An 18,744-nucleotide genomic window follows, 5' to 3' on the forward strand; every position below is an offset into this window, starting at 1 on the left:
ACCCCCACCACCCCCCACCCCCTCTTTATGCCTCCTGTATCCCAAGGTCCTCTTTGCCTGCACCTCCTTTGCCAGGAGCTAACAACAACACTGAAGGCCCACTCCCACTGCCCCCCAAGTCTCCCAGCTTCCAGGCCCAGCCACCCAAGTCCGGCGTGCAGGCCTTGCCGGCACCACCGGCCCCTCCAGGATCCCAGCCATTCCTGCAGAAGAAGAGGCCCGGCCGAGGCCCAGGTAAGCACCAGTCTTCTGGTCCAGGATGTCCGTGTCAGAAGAACACTCAGCCCTCGCCAGTAATTATGAAGGTGCTAGGGACACAGCTAGAGGCCTGCTCCTAGAGAAGAGTCACTGGGGAACACCTTGAGATGTCTTAACTCTTGGAGTTTGCTTTAGAACAGAGCTATCAGTGCCCCTCATGGAGCACAATAAAACTTGTTGTATGGGACTTTCTGTTGTATTCATGTTAGAGACAGGAAACCAAGGGGGAGGGAGGCTGAAAGACTTGTCCAAGATCATACAGACCACAGGCCAGGCGTTCTGGCTTTGATCTTCTTGCAATTACTAGCTGTGTGACTCTGGTCAATCACTTAGCCTCTCTGCTTCCTTCTCCTCATCTGTAAAATGGGGACAGCAATAGTTCCCTCCTCTTGTGATTGTTGGGGCAGGGCCTGGCAACATTGAGTCTAGAGAAGGGTTCTTTATTCTTACTCTCATCGTTCATTCACCCAAATCTCCTGTCTGCGGTGGAGGGGGCTGTGGATGCAGTTTGTTTCCAGAACCAGGTGTCTGGTGTAATTTTTGCCTGAGTCACTACAGTCTGGCTCCCAGCCATAGTCTGCATTGGCCCTCAGCAGGTTGGATTAGCATTCTGTCTTCTTTTTGGCAGGTGCTCATGCTGACTCAAGAAAATTAAGGGTCTGTATTTTGAGCCAAAAATTAAAAATAATTCTTTCACATACCTAGCAGAAAGGGTTTTGGATTGAGTACGCATGCCCATAACTGATCTTTACATAGTGGGGAGGCTTCATTCGCCTCTGCCGTCCTTCCGAATGGAAAGTATACCCACATACACACATATCCACACACATACATCCACACGTGCCCATAAACACCACACACACGCACACCCCAGCCCACGTCCACACACACTCACACACACATATTCTTTGGTCTTTAAGAAAATCTTTTCATGCAGAAGGTTTCTTAAATGTATTTCCTCAAATTAAAAATAGCACAAGCTCACTGTAGAACAGATAGAAAGAAACAGAAATCACCTACAATAACATCACCCAGAAATAAAGGCTGTCACATTTGGGTGTATTTCCTTTCATTTTTTCCCCCAAAAATATCTACAGATTTACAAAGTTAATATTATTTTGAATATACAATGTCCTATGCTGTTTTAATTTAATATATTAAATTATTTAATATACATTATTTATTTAACATATATTTTATTTATTTAATATATATTCTTTAATATTACATCGAAGCAGTCTCATCAAGTTGCTAAAGTTTGTTCATAAGCATATCGATATGATCATCAGCATTGGCCAAATTTCTAGTATTAAATTGATTCCAATTTTTGTTACCATGGCTAATATTGCAGGAAATACTTTTGTAGTGATTGTCATCCACCTTTTGGATATTTTGAAAGGACAGGTTCCTCAAAAGGAATTCCCGGTACAAAGGGCAAGAATATTTTTAAGGCTCTTGCTCACAAGAGAGAAGGTTCAAGGCATTCTCTTTTCACCAGACTGGTAGCCATAAGGGCCAGCGTTCGTCCCGGGGAGCTGCCTATGATTCTGAAGTGTTCACGGGTGGTGAGAAAAACAGTGCCTTAGATTCAGAGAGACTGGAGTGCAGCCTGGCCTCTCCACCCATTCCTGGGTAACCTCATGCCCATTTTTTAAATGGTTCTTGAAACTTGCTTTTTTTTTTTTTTCTTTTTTTTGGCAAATGGAAACCATAATGAGACCGTTCACATAGGGTTGTTACAAATATTCAGTGAGAAAATGTGCCTGGAGTGCATTGCATGGAGCTGGGGCTCAGCAGTGTTATACCCATACCACGTGTAGGGGCAGCTTTTCCTCCAGAAGAGAGCTCAGCAGCCACGGTCGCCCCTTCACCCCCTGAGTCTGCTTACGGGAGCAAGTAAATCTTAGTGGGTCCTGGTTCCAAGGAGGGGAAGACCGGAGTGGTAAGGTCAAGGCCAGCAAGAGATGCTTGTCTGGCCTCTTTCCTTGTGTCTTTGGATGTGAAACTTCGTTTCCCCGAACAACATGAGGGCAGTTTCTGCCTCAAGCCAACTGGGGAGGGGGGAGAGAAAGAGGTTGTAATGGTGGACATTTTGTGGTGGGTGAGGGTGGATTTAGGCTGACTGGAGGGAGAAGAGAGGGTCTGTAATGCAGGGAACCCACGTAAGCAGAATCCCGGGGACAGGAGCAAGCCCCACAGCTTGCTCGCCTCGCCTCCCTCTGCGCCTCGTCTACAGTCATTCCCTTTCTTAGGACGCTGCAGCGGTTCCCCTTCTTTGAGCTATGCCTTCTGATCCTGAGGGTTGCTGTCGTCATTCATCTTGTCACAGCAGCTAACGTTTACTGAATCCTACTGCATGCCACTTGACTTCATTCATTCAACCCTCTCAACACCCCCAGGAGGCGTGTGTACTATGATCCCCATTTTACAGATGAGGAAACAGAGGCACAAAGAGGTTGTCATTATCCCAGCAGGAGAGCTGGAATTCAGTCCCAAGCGGCTTACCCCAGAGGCAGCCCTTTTATTCACCAGATCAGATGACATCCAGAGACCTCAGTACCTCACTTCTCCCAGGAGGTTATAGCATCTCCTGTCCCCCTTCCTGTATCTGAATATACTGGCATCTTTTCTATAAGGGACCAGTGGAGGAAAGCTAAATCCACCCCCAGCACCCCCTGCGAGATCACCTACCACGGAGCTTTCAAGCAGAAGCCAGCAGGCCCCAGCCTGGACCCCGACACAGCAGCCCGGAGGTCAGCTGCGTAACGGAAGCCTGCATATCATCGGTAAGGGGGCCCACCTTGTGCTGTGCTGGCTGCCAGTGAGGGAGTGGTTTCCCCTGGCCCTTGGAAGGAGTTTGCCAGCCCACCATTTCAGGGTGCATGCTTCACAAGAACTGGGAGCTCACTCTAGGGCAAAATAGCCTGCAAGTTGTGCTAAGTAAAGTTTCTCTTGAGGCTTTCTGGAGGTTCCAGAACTCATTCTCTAACTTTCTGATTGCGAGGAGAAAGAGGGAAGAAAATCAACATGCAAACTGTATATGTATGTGTCTGTCTAGAGCAAAAATACGGAGATAGGAAGGAAATTCTCTGGGGTCAGACCCATACCCTAGATCACAAAGCAGGGACTCAACTCATAAAAGGGCCACAAGACTCCTCTCCTCTTGCAGTCAGGAGCTCAGGGAAAATCCTATTTGCTTTGGGGAGCCCAGGAACCCCACTGGATATAAGCCATGCTCACTCCCACCAGCCAAGCTGAGGACTTCTATTCTGCTCACCCCTCCCAAACAAAGCCCTCCCTAGGGGCTCAGGGGTAGCTTCAGGCCACGGGGACTTTGCTGGTCCCTTGTTGCTGTCATGTTCCCCACCTCTGATCTGGACCCTGGGTAGCTCTGTGGGACTTCTCCTTAAGATGTTGGTCAAAGCGAGGTGGGGTGGGTGATAGGGAGAGTCTGTTGATTTCACTTTTCCTGATTTCCTTGTCTGAGCTAAGCAGTCAAAATTGAGAGGTAGATGGAGGTATCTTCAGGGGGAATAGCCCAGCCATTAAAACACTTGTGCTGGGCAGGCAAACCTGTGTGGTCCTGGAAATTTTCAAAACTTGGGTCATCACAATAACCAGAGTAATTTTGCGATTTTCCACGTGTGCAGATGACTTTGAATCGAAATTCACGTTTCATACTGTGGAAGACTTTCCTCCTCCAGACGAGTATAAACCGTGCCAGAAGATTTACCCCAGCAAGATCCCCAGAAGTAAGTACCACCTTGGGAAGCCTCTTGGTTTTCCCTGACCCTCCAGAATTAAGTGCTTCGTGTGCATTGATTGGCCACAGGCTGCCTAAAGGATGATGTCATGATTTCACTGTACTACTGGAAGAATACAGTGCTATTCATACTTCTGGAAGTATCTGAACACTTATTTGGTCTGGCCCCAAGGGTTCATTTAGAAGCTTTTTACAGAACTCTAGAGTTAATTGTTTGGCTTTGGATTTGAGTGCCTGGATTTACCACTTTCCCTCCCCTCCCTAGGGCTTTTGACAAGGGAGCTAACCACCCCAAGACAACAGCAAAATGGGATACAGGAGCTTTGTATTAATACCCAGAGAAGACTCTAGAAGACCCCAATTCAGAACTGTGGCAGACTGTGAAATAGAGACTGTCCTTCAGTGGTTCTCAACCTTGAACACACATTAGAATGACCAACAGAGCTTTTAAAAATCCCAAAGTCCAGGCTACACTGAGACCCACTAAATCAAAATATGCAAGGAGGGACCCACGTGGCAGTATTTTTGAAAGCTGCCAGGTGATTCCAGTGTCCAGCCAAGGCTGAAAATCTCAGGCTGGTAAGAGCCTGACTTCTCCCAATTTCATCACGTGGCCAGCCTACAAGTGAAGGCTACTTACCTACTAGCCCTAAGAGCTGGCATCCCTCAGGGCTGAAAGGGCAGGGAGGCAAGTACTCTAGGAAAACAGGAAGCAAAGAAAAGCAAGGTGGGGTGTTAACCACACAGAGAAGCTGCCTTTTTGTTAACGTGAGGCAGTTCTGGTCCAGCGCTGAGCCAGTTCAGTCGGGCAGGGGCTGTTAGGGGGGGCAGAGGCAACAACATGGAGTGAGGGTGTTTCCCACCCTACAACAGGAGTCAGGCCCCCCCAGTCCATGTCCTGGGGTAGCCCAAGACCATGAACTGGGCTCTTCGACCCTTTCCCTTCAGAAGGACTTTGGTGAAGTCCCTCCTCCAAGGTTCAGCTTCCTGCAGGCAGACCCGCTCAGGTCATAGGTCCTCTTGGAATCAGCCTGGGCAGGTCTTTTTCTGCTGGCCTGTGGGATTGCGCATTTAGAGAGAAGTGACCTTGTGTGCTTTTTAAATAATATGCAGAGACTACTGCTCTGAACTAAGAGAGAGAAGAAGGAGAGAGGAGCAGCATGAGACAGAGGGCCAAAGATGGAGTCAGTATTGTCAGCATGCCTGCAAGGCTCATTTCCTTTCCCTAAGCTGGTGTCTGCTAACTGGCCACATTCATGCCACAAACACCACCATCCTCTGTCACACCAAGACTGTGACAAGTGAATGTGATACCTGGCCCCTGGAGGCTTTTTAGTTACTGACCCCAACCCTAAACCAGAGGTCAGCAACCATTTTCTCTATAGGGCCAGAAACGACATATTTGAGGCTCTGTGGGCCATATGGTCTCGGTCACCACTACTCGGTTGTGCTGTTTTGACCTGCAAGGAGCCATAGACAATACATAAATGAATGGGCATGGCTGTCTTCCAATAAAGCTTTATTTATTAAAAAAAAAAAAACAGGTGCTGGCTGGATTTGGTCTGCCGGCCGTATTTTGCTGATCTTGGCACGAAACCATTCCAGAAAAGCAGATGCTTCAAAATCTCACTTCTTTCTCAGTAGCGTGCTATGCAGTCCTTCAACTTGCAGACTCGGTAAATTCTAAAGTTAGCTGCATTTTGAGCCCATGGTGCCCAGTCTCCTCCCTGAGAATGCAAGAGAGGCCATGCCTCGCGTAGCTCGCCAGGGGGGCGCAGCTGGCCGTGCACGCTGTACTCCTCTCATCTCAGAGAAGTGGTCAGATCCGTGCCCACACACACAAATAATCCGATGCTCGGGAAGATGTAGTTAAAAAAAAGAAAGAAGAAGAAGAAAAGGGAAAAAAAAAAAAAAGCCTGAGAAGTGAACTGACATCCTACAGACCAGAAACGGTATTGCGATTTCAAAAATAAAATGTGGTTTTTCGATTGAGGCAGCATTGGCAGGCGTAAAATCCTCCTGCGGCTTCCAGCACAATTACATGAACATGTTCCTGCCGTCCCTGGGAGCCGTAGGTAGAACCATGGTAATTCTATTAGTGTGAGTCTGATACAGCTCATGCCTGTCGGATTCCATTTCTTCTTACAGTTTTCCTCCTGCTCCCCATTGACCTGGTTCCCCAAGACTGGAGTTCCTCATGGTCTGGGAGACTGTTGCTGCTTTCGGATGAGTGTGTTCTCACGCTGTCTTGCAGCACTTCTCGCTTTGTCTCCTCCCCCTTGCTCGCTTTCTCTCTCTGCTCCTGACACACACACAGCACACAAACACCCTAATATGTAGCTCTTCCACTGGTTCTCTTCACTGTCTCCACCCTGCACGTATTAGCTGTTTTCTTTCTTTGATAGGATGATTTTACCGAATTTTTTATATGTTTTAAAAATGCACTAGGTTCCTCAGTAAGTCAATCATAGAATTACCATGGGACCCAGCAATTCCACTCCGGGGAATACACCCAAAAGAATTGAAAATGGGGGTTCAAACAAGAGCTCATGCACAAATACTCACAGCAGCACTATTCGCAGTTGCCAAAGGTAGAAACATCCAGTGTCCATCCACTGATGGATGGGTCAACAACATGTCTAGCCATGCAATGGAATATTCTTTGACAACAAAAGGAAATGAAGTATGGATACAAGCTACAACATGGATGAACCTTGGGAACATCATGATGAGTGACAGAATGCAGACACAAAAGACCACATGTTGTGTGATTCCATTTACATGATGTAGCCGAAACAGGCAAATCCTTAAAGGCAGAAAGCAGAGTTAGCAGTTGCCAGGGGCTGGGGCTATGAAGAATGAGGAGGGACTCTTAAACGGTACGGGTTTCCTTTTGGGGTGATGCCTATGTTCTGAAACTAGACAGAGGTGATGGTTGCACAATGCTGTGAATGTATTCAGGGTCACCCGTAGTAAATTTTACGTTATGTGCGTTGTACTGAAACGAAGTAGGAAAAAACACCCTATCAGGAAGAATCTTTGGGAAAAATTGCATAGGTCACAAATATTTATTAACATAGTGATGATAGAGTAACGTTGTCATCATATTGACAGATACTTACAGAGGCCCCTACCCATTTAGATAAATGATCCCCTGACACACCCTCAAGAAATTCACATTTTAGGGAGAAAGGGAGGAGAGACAGACACCCAAAGGTAACATTTCAGCCTGGTGTTCCCAGCAAAACCATCCTGATCACAGTCGGTTCAGTGGGAAAGTGGCTGGTTAGAAATCTGTTTACATCCCAACTCCTTTTTTATATATGTAATTTATATATGAAATTTTCCATCTTAACCATGTTTAAGTGTACAGTTCAATAGTGTTAAGTACATTCACATTGTTGTGCAACCGATCTCCAGAACTCCTTTCATCCTGCAAAACTAAAGCTCTGTACCATTAAACCCATGTAAACAGCAACCACCATTCCACTTCCTGGCTCTAAGAGTTTGACTACTCTTGGTACCGCATATAAGTGGAATCATATAATATTTGACTTTTTGAGACTGGCTTTCTTTCATTTAGCACAATGTCCTCAAGGTTTTTCACTTTATAGCATCTGTGAGAATTTCCTTCCTTTCTAAGGCTGAATAATATTCCATTGTCCGTCTGGATGACATTGTGTTTATCCACTCATCCATCAGTGGACACTTGCGTTGCCTCATGCTACTATGAATGTGGGTGTACAAGTATCTCTTTGAGTCCCTGCTTTCACTTCTTTGGGGTATATCCCCAGAAATGGAATTGCTGGATCATATGGTAATTCGATTTCTAATCATTTGAGGACCCATCATACTGTTTTCCATTGTACACTCCCACCATTTGACATTCGCATCAACAGCACACAAGGGTTTCTCCACATCATTATTCACACTTGCTGTTCTCTGGTTTTTTTGATAGTAACCATCCTAATAGGTGTGCAGTGGTAGCTCGTTGTGGCCCAATTTCTGTTTTAAAATAGTTACTTTACACTTAGGGCACAACCAGCCACCATTGTTTCCATTAGCAAAGAAACTTCTCCAGCAAGTGCCGCAGTCACTTTAACAATACTGGGTGGTTCATGTCATGAAATCAGAGGATGAGCCATCCCAGAACTGAGAGAATCCATAGACACTGCCAGTGGCCAAACATTTATCTCCGTCTCTGTGGAGGGCAGCAGGGCAGGAAGGACCTCTGCCCTGTGCTTACCTTAGCTGTTCTCATCATAAGCTGTCTTCCAGTAACCCACTCTTTTAACACCATTGCTGTCCTAGACTACTCCCTTATTCCTCTGAGCTGACAAAAGTGTTGTCATGTCTATAAAACATCTCCCTTGACCTACTCTGGCCCCTGGGCCATTTCTCTGCTCCTCTCACAGCCAGTGCCATGTCTACTTCCTCTCTTCCTATCCTCTCAGGCATTTTCCCCCCTACCACACCATGGAAAGAGTCCTTAGCAAGGCCACCAGGGGACCTCCATGTTGCCAAAGCCAGGGGTCAGCGGTGTTATCTAGAATCCATTAGTCCCTCCTATGAAGCATATCTTCGCTTAGATTTTCTGACAGCCCTCTCTCTCCTCCTCCTTCCACTTTGTGCTCACCGCTCCTCCATTTTTTGTTACACCAAACACTTTGGAGTCACCTTTGGCTTCTTTCTTTCTCTCCTGCTCCCACATCCCACTTACCAGGAAAATCTCAGGCCTCCTTCTGTGAAATGTATGCCCAATCTGCTCTCTCTCACCTCCTCTGCTACTCTCAGCCTGGCTAAAACCACTGTCATTTCTCATCTGGAGGCTGCGGGAACCTGCCGACAGGCTTCCCTGCTCCATACTTGCAGGCCCTATGATTCGTCTAAAGCCCAAGTCCAGTCAGACCACCCTCTGCTCCAAATCATCCCCTGAGTTCCTGTCACACTCTGTGTCAGTTAGAAATCCCCACCATGGCTCAGAAGACCTACCGGAAGTGCCCACACACCCAGCCCCACTCCCTACAAAACCTCATTTTGCTCCAACAGCACAGACCACCGACAGCTTTTATAGAACATTCCAAACACACTCCCACCTCTGGGCTCTGGGCTCTTTGCACTTGCTGTTCCTTCTATGGGACACTTTTCCCAGATGTCTGTGAGACTCACTCCCTGTGTCCTTTCGGTCTTTGATCTAATGGCACTTTGTCAGAGAGTTCTTCTCTGACCAGTCTTTATTTAATAGCAGCCCTTCCTGCCCCATCACTTTTGTTCTCTTCATTCTGCTTTCTCAAAGCATTTGTCACTTCCTGGCATATTATATACTTGCCTGTCTTTTCTCAGTTTCCCCCAGTACAGTGTAAGGCCCAGAAAAGAAGGGATGGTATCAATTTTTACTCACTGGTCTATTGCCAGCTCCCAGAATGGGGCCAGGCACGCAGACACTCGATAAATACTTGTTGAATTAATAGACAAGAGTGTTGGGGCGCCTGGGTGGCTCAGTCACTTGAGCATCTGGCTCTTGATTTGGGCTCAGGTCACGATCTGAGGGTCATGAGATTGAGCCCTGCATTGAGCTCTGTGCTGAACAGGGAGCCTGCTGGGGATTCTCTCTCTCTCCCTCTTCTTCTGCCCACCCCCTGGCTCATGCATGCATGTGTGCTCTCTCTCTCTCTACAATTGATAAGAATGTCCATATATATATATATATATATATGTATGTATATATACACACACACACATTGCTGAACATTTACAGAATAAAAAATTTGGAAACAGCACAAATCCCCAACAATGGGGTTAAATAAATTAAGGGAGAGCCACAGGATAGAATGCTATGCATCCATTAAAAGTGTTGTTGACTATTCAGCAACATGAGAAAATGTTTGAGAAGGAAAAGCAAAAACACCAGTACACTAAAAGTACATAAAGTAGAACCGAAATTTGATTTTAAAAAAGACATGATTTTGTAAATCTATGTGGAGAGGGGAAAGGAGAAGATGTTGACCAAATAGAGAGAAAAGAGGCTAGAAGCACGTACACTAAAGTGTTCAGAGTGGTTAGCATTTAATAGTAGAATGCTAGGTGATTTTTATTTTCCTTATGCTTCATGATTTTTTCCAAGTTTTCTATAACAAATATATATTATTTTAATAATCATTAAAAATAATTTTAAAATTCTAAAAATTCCAAATTATTGGGAGAGAGACTCTGATTGGCCAACACCTGCTCTGAGCACCTGTGGAGGGGAAGTGTGGCCCCATGGTACGCAGGGTGACCCCACTAAGTTCTCTACAAGTAGGAAGTGGTCCGGAAGGAGTGGCAAGGCTCATACCAACCTCAACTATGACATGATAGTGGGGAAGGAGAGGAAAGGCCGGATATGTACTTTTTAAGGTCTCAATCTGGCAGATACTAGAATTATCATTCCCAATGAAACCTGTCATTTCCTTTGGTTAGAGACTGTGAGAGGCCCCCGGTGTTAGATCAGAAGGGCTTTTTGAGGTTGTCCAGCCCAACTCCTTCATATACAGCTGAAGAAACCGGGACAGGAATAGGACAGCCACCCCTGGTGACAGCTGGAGGCAAAGCTGGGGCTCGGGCTAAGGTTCTCTGCTCCGTGACCGGTGCTCTGTGTACCACACCTTGCTCCCTCTCCAGCCTGTGCCACATAGCCCTTAGCTTGGAGAGACCGTGCTGGCCTAGGGTCGCCGGTGAGATCTGCTTCTCCTAGGAGTCCAGCTTCGTGCTAACTCACGTCCCCAGCCCGCAGGAGTCGCGCTGCAAGGCTGGCGGAGTTCTGGGAGGCTCCCAGAGAGACCCGGCTTGAATGGCCAGCCACGTCTGTGAATTCTCTCCTGCCCTCCGCATAAGGGCACAGGCTGGCTTGGTTTACAAATGACAAAAAATACGGCTGGAAGCCAGCTTGGCCCTCAAGCCTCTGCTTCTTCGGTGCCGGCACAGACTTTCTTCTCTAGGCCTCGCAGCTCTGAGAAGGCTTCCGTATCCGGCTGCTTTGTTCAGCACCGGGGCGGAGGGGCCATCCGTGTGCGGGAGGGGTCACTTGGGCTGCTCTGGGGGCCCTCAGGTGCGTGGGATCAGGTAGGGAGGTAAACAGTATTTCGTAATACAAGTTGGTGTTGCCAAAAGTTTGAAAACCAGTGTTTTTTAAGTGAACCTGAAACACAATTCTGCGGAAACAAGCCCGTGTAAAGGACTATTTCAGCAGAAGAACTCTCCTTTTTGAATTCTACTGATTCTAGTGACATCTCATTGCGGAAAAAAATCCCCTAAGGCAGTATGTGTATTAAAAGCACCCTCAGGGGCACCTGGGTGGCTCATTCAGTTAAGCATCTACCATCGGCTCAGATCTTGATCTCAGGGTTGTGAGATCGAGCCCCGTGTCGGACTCCCTACTCAGTGGGGAGTCTGCTTCTCCCTCTCCCACTGCCCCTACTCATGTTCTCTCTCTCTCTCAAATAAATAAATAGAAGAAGATTTTATTTATTTATTTATTTGAGAGAGAGAGCGAGCGTACGAGGTGGAGAGAGAGACTGAGAGCAGGAGCAGGAGGGAGTGGCAGAGAGAGAGGGAGAAGCAGACACCCCGCGAGTGGAGAGCCAGAGGCCAGACCCAATCCCAGGACCCTGTGATCATGACCTGAGCCACAGGTGGACACTTAACTGAGCCACCCAGGTGGCCCAATAAATAAAATCTTTAAAAAAAAAAAAAAAGACCACCCCGAGGAACCCTAACCCCTGGCCACACACTTCTGGCAGCAGTGAAGTTTCTTTTACAGCAAGATGCAAAATTTTCCCTCCTGTTTTATGAAGAAATTGATTCTCCTTTAGCTCTGCTGTTGTTTCCGGTCATATTTATGAAAACCAGCAGGTACCACTTTCCTACAGAGAAACCTGTCTTATTGCCCAGTGGTTCTCCAAAGGGATGATTTTGCCCCTCCTTCCTCACCCCCGGGCCATGGGGCACAGTCTGGAGACATTTTTTGTTGTTACAAATGCTCTGGGGGCTGGGGAAGATCCTCCTGGCATCTGGTGGCTAGACAGCAGGGACGCTGTCCCACAGCCTGCAGCACACAGCCATCCCCACAGCCAAGAGTTATCCAGCCCACAATATCAGTAGAGCCAAGTTAAGAAACCCTGGCCTAGAGCAAGGCTTTTCTGAGTAGACTGGAGGTTCTTACATCTAAGAAGTAATTTCAGGGCCATACTGCTACATGGAATTAAGTCGGGGGCTGTATATCAGTGTCTTTTTACTTTTTGTTTAAAGATTTTATTTATTAATTTGACAGAGAGAGAGCACAAGCAGGGTGGGGGCAGAGGGAGAAGCGGGCTCCCCACTGAGCAGTGAGCCCAATGGTGGGACTCCATCCCAGGACCCTGAGATCATGACCTGAGTTGAAGGCAAATGCTGAACTGATTGAGCCACCCAGGCTTCCCTGTGTCTTTTTACTTTTAACTTAGTTAATAAACTGGCTAAAAACCTAGCACTCCCTATGTTATTTCCCCAAAAATATCTTTATCCTAGAACAAAGGCACTCATTGATTTAAAAAGTACTTTGATGAAAATTTCAGTGTCCATTGGATTAATGTTTTATAAGTTGTAGAGACACTTCCATGTGCTAGTTCATTTAAAAAACTATATCTTACCTTAACAGATTCTTAAGATGACTTACATGTTCATTGGACAAAGTATTTTTAAGAGATTTTAAAAAAATAACAGTAAATCCAGGAGGAATCCATTCAATATATTATTTCCATTTTTTTAAGTATTTGAGGTCATCCTATTTATACAATTTCTACCCTGCCTTTTTTCTCCTAAATTTCAAACATCACCCCAAATTATTCTGTTTTGTAAACATTCAAAGGGCCACTTCATACTCTGTCATATAGTTAGTGAACCCTGGATTTCCTAAATAGTTTTGTTGAACACAGGATATTATCAGTTTTTCACTATCTTGAATGATCTGCGGTGAGTAGTTCTGCTTTTCCTGCTGCTCTGTAAGGAACACAGCAGCCTGGATTGTCTGGAGGGCTTTGGGACGTGGTTATTTAATCCCAGTCCTTGACAGAGGTGGGACGGATAAGCCTTGTACTGCATGCCGCAGAGAAAGAGCCACCATTTGGAACACCTGACTCACAGGAAAGTTCTGGAATGCCTGGGAATGTGGGTTTAAAATTTGGCTCGACCAACCAAAACACATAGATGCATATACACACACATACAAGTAAATGCCAAAAAAAAAAAAATTCCAGAGGGATACACAGCAAGTAGTGGTGACTCAGGGATAGAAACTGGGATTAGGCAAAGAAGAGGCACTTGAGGTGGTTTTGGGTTTTCATTTCCTATTGTCTTCTTCCATATTCTTTGAACCCCTAATTATGATAATATCTTTATACGTAACTTGTGTAATATTTAAGCAAAATACATTTTAGAGAATGAATTCAAGAAAGAATTCAAGCTCCTAGAACAGAGCTTGATTTATTCAGCATATATTTACCTTTACTGCCTTTTTTAACCAGCCCTAGCACGGTGCGTGGCACATGTTGGGTACTGGACAAATGAGCGAGTCTGGAGATGGCAGCTTGTTCGGAGCAAAGCAGCTTTCACACGCATGGAGACAACAGGCCTTAATAACCTGTTTCCCTTGCAGCAGATTGGACGGGATGTCTCTACATCCAGGCAGGGCCATGGAAGCAGTGGGTAGAAACTCTCAGTCTGGGGCCGGGAGCCCGAAGGTTTCAGGTTGACCGGCTCACGTTACCGTTGGTCGCTCTGCTGTTGCTCTAAGAGCCCATTGAGTCTGAGGTTCTCTGCAGGGCGCATAGCAGTCCCTGGGCCAATAGATGGTGAGATCGTTCCTGTTTCTTTCAGGCCGTACACCTGGTCCCTGGCTCCACGCCGAGGCAGCAGGGCAGAGCTCGGATGACCTCAAAGGCAGAAATTCTCAGGTAACACCTCCCTCATGTCTCTGAGTTCTCCTCAGAGAGCCCAGACATGCCGAGAGTGTGCTTTCTCCTTCAAGCTTTACATTTTTTGCCCAGATTTTTTGGTCCTCAGGGAAAGCCATTTGGTGTACCTTTGTTTCCAGCTAGAATGAAACATGTATAGTTTCAAACTCTGAAGAGGGAAAGGGAGGCTTCCCCCAGAATCCCCACCACATCCAGAAGCAAGGTTGGCCAACCAGAACCCCTTTGGAGTCCTTCTGCAATGGTCACCCCACTCACTCCCCACTCGTTCTTCCCTGGTTATAGTGGTTGGACAGGCCTGAGACAAAACTCTGTAATGTGTACCAAATGGAATTCAAGGTTCTGTCTTGTCGTGGAATACAGGGTATCTTACTGCACCCATGGGGGTTTTTCTCCCATCAACATGATAATTTCTTTTGGCCAAATGTAGTCACAATCCAAGTCCTGGTGGCTAGAGGAAGCTGAGAGGGGAACCAGACGGGTTCTTGTGGGTTAAGATGGTCTTTAAAAAAATGTCCTCCCTCTCACACAAGGCAGCTTGGACAGACTGTGTCCTAACCTGGGCGGAGATGACGTCTCTCACTGACCACGACAGGGCCTCATCTTTAAAGGCCCTTTGATTCTTTGAAAATACGTATTTAGTTGTGGCCTGGCCTCCTCCTGTTTCAGAGTTCTATGTGGCAAACAGGGTGGCCTGCTGTTAAACTGGGCCCTTCTACAGCTCCCTGGGACAGCACAGCAAGGGACATGAGAAGGGGGACAAGACCCTGGACGCCGGGATGAGTTCCTTGCAGGAGAACAAGCACCCCCTTTTCTAACCAACAGCTAAGCTAAGAATTGTGGTAACCACTCAGATGATCACAGGCTCAAAAGTGGCTGTCTGACTGCAGTTAGGGGAGAAGTATATATGCACAGAGCAAAAGAAAACAGGGAGAATATACACAAAATTAACAGGTATCCACTCTGGGAGATGATTTTTATTTTTTTCCTAGCGCATTTCTGCAATTTTTTTTAAAGATTTTATTTATTTATTCGACAGAGATAGAGACAGCCAACGAGAGAGGGAACACAAGCAGGGGGAGTGGGAGAGGAAGAAGCAGGCTCCCAGCAGAGGAGCCTGATGGGGGGCTTGGAATCACGCCCTGAGCTGAAGGCAGACGCTCAACCGCTGTGCCACCCAGGCGCCCCTACAATTTCTGAATTTTCTACAGTGAATACATTATTCTTGTGGTCAGGAGAATATAGTAATAATCAAAATAATAGTCCCTCCATTATACAGTTCTTTACAGTTCTTCAGATAACTTGCATATGTGATCTCATTTGATCCTTTTAATAACTCTGTGATGTAAGCTGGAGAGATACCTTTAATGATCTTTTTTTCAGACAAGAGAACTGAGCTCCAAGGGGCTCAGGAACTTGCCCAAGGTCACAAGCCCCGCCTTCTGTCTCCTTGTCCAGTGCTCATTCCAGTATACCTCTCTGCTTTTCCTGGCATGTTCCTATTACCAGGACAGGAGTCATCCTCCCCTTCAGACATGGCAAGAATGGTTGAACATTGTGCCAGGTCTGGTCTCTGGTCTCATGGCAGGCACACACCTACATCACTGGAGCCCATTAAAGTCTAGTCAAGGATGGATTGTCAAGTCTCTCTTGGGCATCCCATAGTCAAGAAGATCTTCTTTACATCTAGATGGACACCCTCTTAATTCATTTTCTCTTCAGTGAGACAAAAAGCAGCAGCCCAGAGAGATCACAGGGCTCTAGACATCGCAAAATGCCCCCAGGGGGCGCTCTTCTTTTATGGAGGAGAGCCCCGAGTGATCCGTGCGCGGATGGGAGTCCTGGGCTGGAAATCTGAAGGCCTGGGGCCCTTTCTCTTTTCCTTTGCCTTGTCTGGGATCTCCAGCAAATTCTTTAGTTTTTTTTTTTTTGAGTTTCTGTAAAGTGCTGGTGTTTGGTCTCATGAATGTTTCCAAGATGGCGGTAGGTCTTCAGATGCCATCAACTATGTGTCCTGTTTCATCCCTTTTCCACCCACAACCCCCTAGGTCAAAATTAGCCCCTTGTATCTGATGGGACCCTCAGACCCTGACAGCCTCGTATGACTGCAGGAAAGCTGTGGGGCCCAGCCCCGGGGTGGGCTGTTTGCGTGTGAAGCATCTTCTAAACCCACCTGGTAATGTTCCTGTCTTTCCACAGTTATCTCTAAAGACACTCCGGTGAGAAGACAGATGAAGCCAATGTCCCGTGAGCCACCTGGGGGTCCATATCGCCAGATGGGCATCCCTAGGAGAACGTGTCTGGCCTCGCCATACTTAAGTTGGAATTCAGTTGACAAGCTCTGGGTGGAGCATTTATTTATTGTAAATATGTGGTTTGCACAGGCTTTAACTCAGTATGACAGTCGACTTTTATTTGCTTAATTTAAAAAACCACACACCTACTATGTTTCGCCATTTTTTGAAGATGCATCTTGGCGTTCATCCGTCAGTACAGACAGCGCCCTGTCCCCATCCCATGGTGTCCATTCCATGACTGTACATAATGCGTGCGGGCTGGCCCTTCCTAGATTCTGAACCGTTTTTAGAAGATTCCTTCGTCTGCACGTAGTCCCAAAGTTATAGTACCCACAGCCGCTTGTTTGCATGATTCTATATTCTCGTCACACACACTGCAAAATCAAACCAAATAATGCCTTATAAACGAAGCAGCTCAGAGAGAGTAGTGTGTCCCCACACCCAGACAATGCCACACAGCCTCCAGCGAACGAGATGTCATGTCTCGCTTCCGTTTCGCAGTACAGGGATTTTTTTTTTCGGCCTCATGTAAATATGATGCAAAAGAAAGGCCAGAGTGGGCTTGGGCCCTCCGATGCCAACCACAGGGCCCTTTTGTAACTGAATGCTCCTACAAGTAGCCAATGCCCTTCCTATTTACAGTGCCCCTGGTGCCCAGATGCCCATGGCTTTCCTCCTGTCCCGCCTAAGTTCCCAACTCCATCCTGGCAGCCAGGGCAAGGCGAGATTTATGAGATTTGGGCATTTTTTCTGCAAGTTAGAAACATACATAACTCATTATTATAGTCAATTACATATTCTATCTCAGAGGTGGGTTTTTTTTTTCTTCCTCCTGGAGAGCAGGATTTTCATGGAAAATATGATACGAGTAAGTGCAGACCGAAGCCTATTAGCAAGTGTCTGCCTCACATACCTGGTGCCTCACTCCTACCCTTAGGAACCCTGGAAGCACCCGCCAGGCAAACCTAGCTCCCTTCTGAGCTGAAGAGGACCTGATTGGTCTAAGAGCTCCCCCTTCCCTGTGGGGGGGGGCGCACTTCTCTGTTGGGGAGAAGTGCCCAAGTCCAGCCACCCCTGAAGATGGAACTGGTTGGAAGGGGCTCTGGCTGCTGTTCTCACACCCTTTTCCTTGAGCTGGCAAGGAAATGGAAGTGTGTGTTTGCTTGCGCCTGACCCCAAATGCTCCCCGTCTTTGGAGGGGGAAGCTGTAACACAGGAAGGAGAGAAAATAGAAGGAAACAGACTGACCCCGGGTCTGTGCTCAAAATAGGTGCAGATTAGAGGAAATGGGGGGGAGGGGTGGAAAGAGCAGTAGAAAAACAAGTGTCCTTTGAAACAACCCACTGTGCTCAGAGGTGAAGGACACTGTGCCCAGACCAAGCCATCCAAAACAGGTAGCCGGTGTGGAGGGTTTGGGCAAACGTGACTGCATACACTGAGCTGTTGTCTAGAGTAAAGACTAAGATGGCCTCCTACACTGTTGTTGTGCTTTGTCATTCCAGAGAGAAGCCACTGAGCAAGGTCAAGTGCCCTTCTCTGGGGAATCAATCATGCCAAATTGTCACTGCTAAATCAATTGGAAAAGAAGCTTTTGCAGGTCATCAGCTCTGGGCATAGCTGATTTGCTTTATTGGTTCTGGAAGGTTTCCAAAAGGTCAGGATTTCTTTATTAGAATGGGATCCACTCCATCTCCCTCCCAGTTGTATGACAATAATTACAAGGGTTTTAATTATCATAATGAAGAAGGCCCAAGACAAAGGCAAGTCCACCCTCAGAGGAGACGGGCTGCCCCGAGGAGGTGTTGATGCATTCATGTTCTGCACCACTGGAATAGAAATTAAAACTAAAAACTATCAAGGACAGAGGGAAGGGATGAGCAGAAACCAAAAGTTGCAACTAGGGAGAAATCTCAGGAATCTGGCATCCCATCTCTCCTCGAGACCTGTCACCGAATTCACACCCTCAGAATTCCTGCGGTGCCTGCCTCTGGCAGGACAGACCTTTAGCCCCTTGACCATAAACTCACCCAGAGGCAACGTGTTACGGCGCCCTTACCGCTCTTGAGTGTTCTCACTGACACCGTCGTCTGTGGCTCCCGTGTTTCATATGTATATTTATTGATGTGCCCTCCGCAGACTCATTTCTTTGTATGTAATAAACTTTAATAAGTGGAAATGCTTCTGCCCGTGTCCTTGTTAAAACCCATTGAGGGTCAGCAGTACTGATGTAAGCCAACCATTTTTCAGGGCTAGAAGGGCTTCTAAGAATGATGGGACACAAAGGATACTCACATAGGACCCAACGCTTGCTGTGACATGCTGTGTTCGAAATGGGGCCTTTCTTTTCTGAGCTGACATTTCTAACTAACCTACATAATGTTTTCCTAGTTTTGGGGCACCTGGGTGGCCTAGTCGGCGAAGCATCTGCCTTCGGCTCTGG

At 46.8% G+C, this 18,744-nt stretch overlaps 1 protein-coding gene across 1 annotated transcript in view; it reads left to right on the top strand.

Annotated features, from left to right (window-relative positions):
- The window catches only part of WIPF3 (WAS/WASL interacting protein family member 3), an 88,242-nt gene extending 69,762 nt beyond the window's left edge, over window positions 1-18,480 (top strand). The window contains exons 6-10 of the mRNA XM_034644358.1: window positions 9-234; window positions 2,895-3,044; window positions 3,909-4,010; window positions 13,913-13,989; window positions 16,207-18,480. Coding sequence (XP_034500249.1) covers window positions 9-234; window positions 2,895-3,044; window positions 3,909-4,010; window positions 13,913-13,989; window positions 16,207-16,230 — 579 coding nt within the window. The 3' untranslated portion in view covers window positions 16,231-18,480. The remainder of the gene's footprint in view (window positions 1-8; window positions 235-2,894; window positions 3,045-3,908; window positions 4,011-13,912; window positions 13,990-16,206) is intronic.
- The last annotated feature ends 264 nt before the right edge of the window (window positions 18,481-18,744 follow it).

This window comes from Ailuropoda melanoleuca, chromosome 1, assembly GCF_002007445.2.
Source record: "Ailuropoda melanoleuca isolate Jingjing chromosome 1, ASM200744v2, whole genome shotgun sequence".
Lineage (NCBI taxonomy): Eukaryota > Metazoa > Chordata > Mammalia > Carnivora > Ursidae > Ailuropoda > Ailuropoda melanoleuca.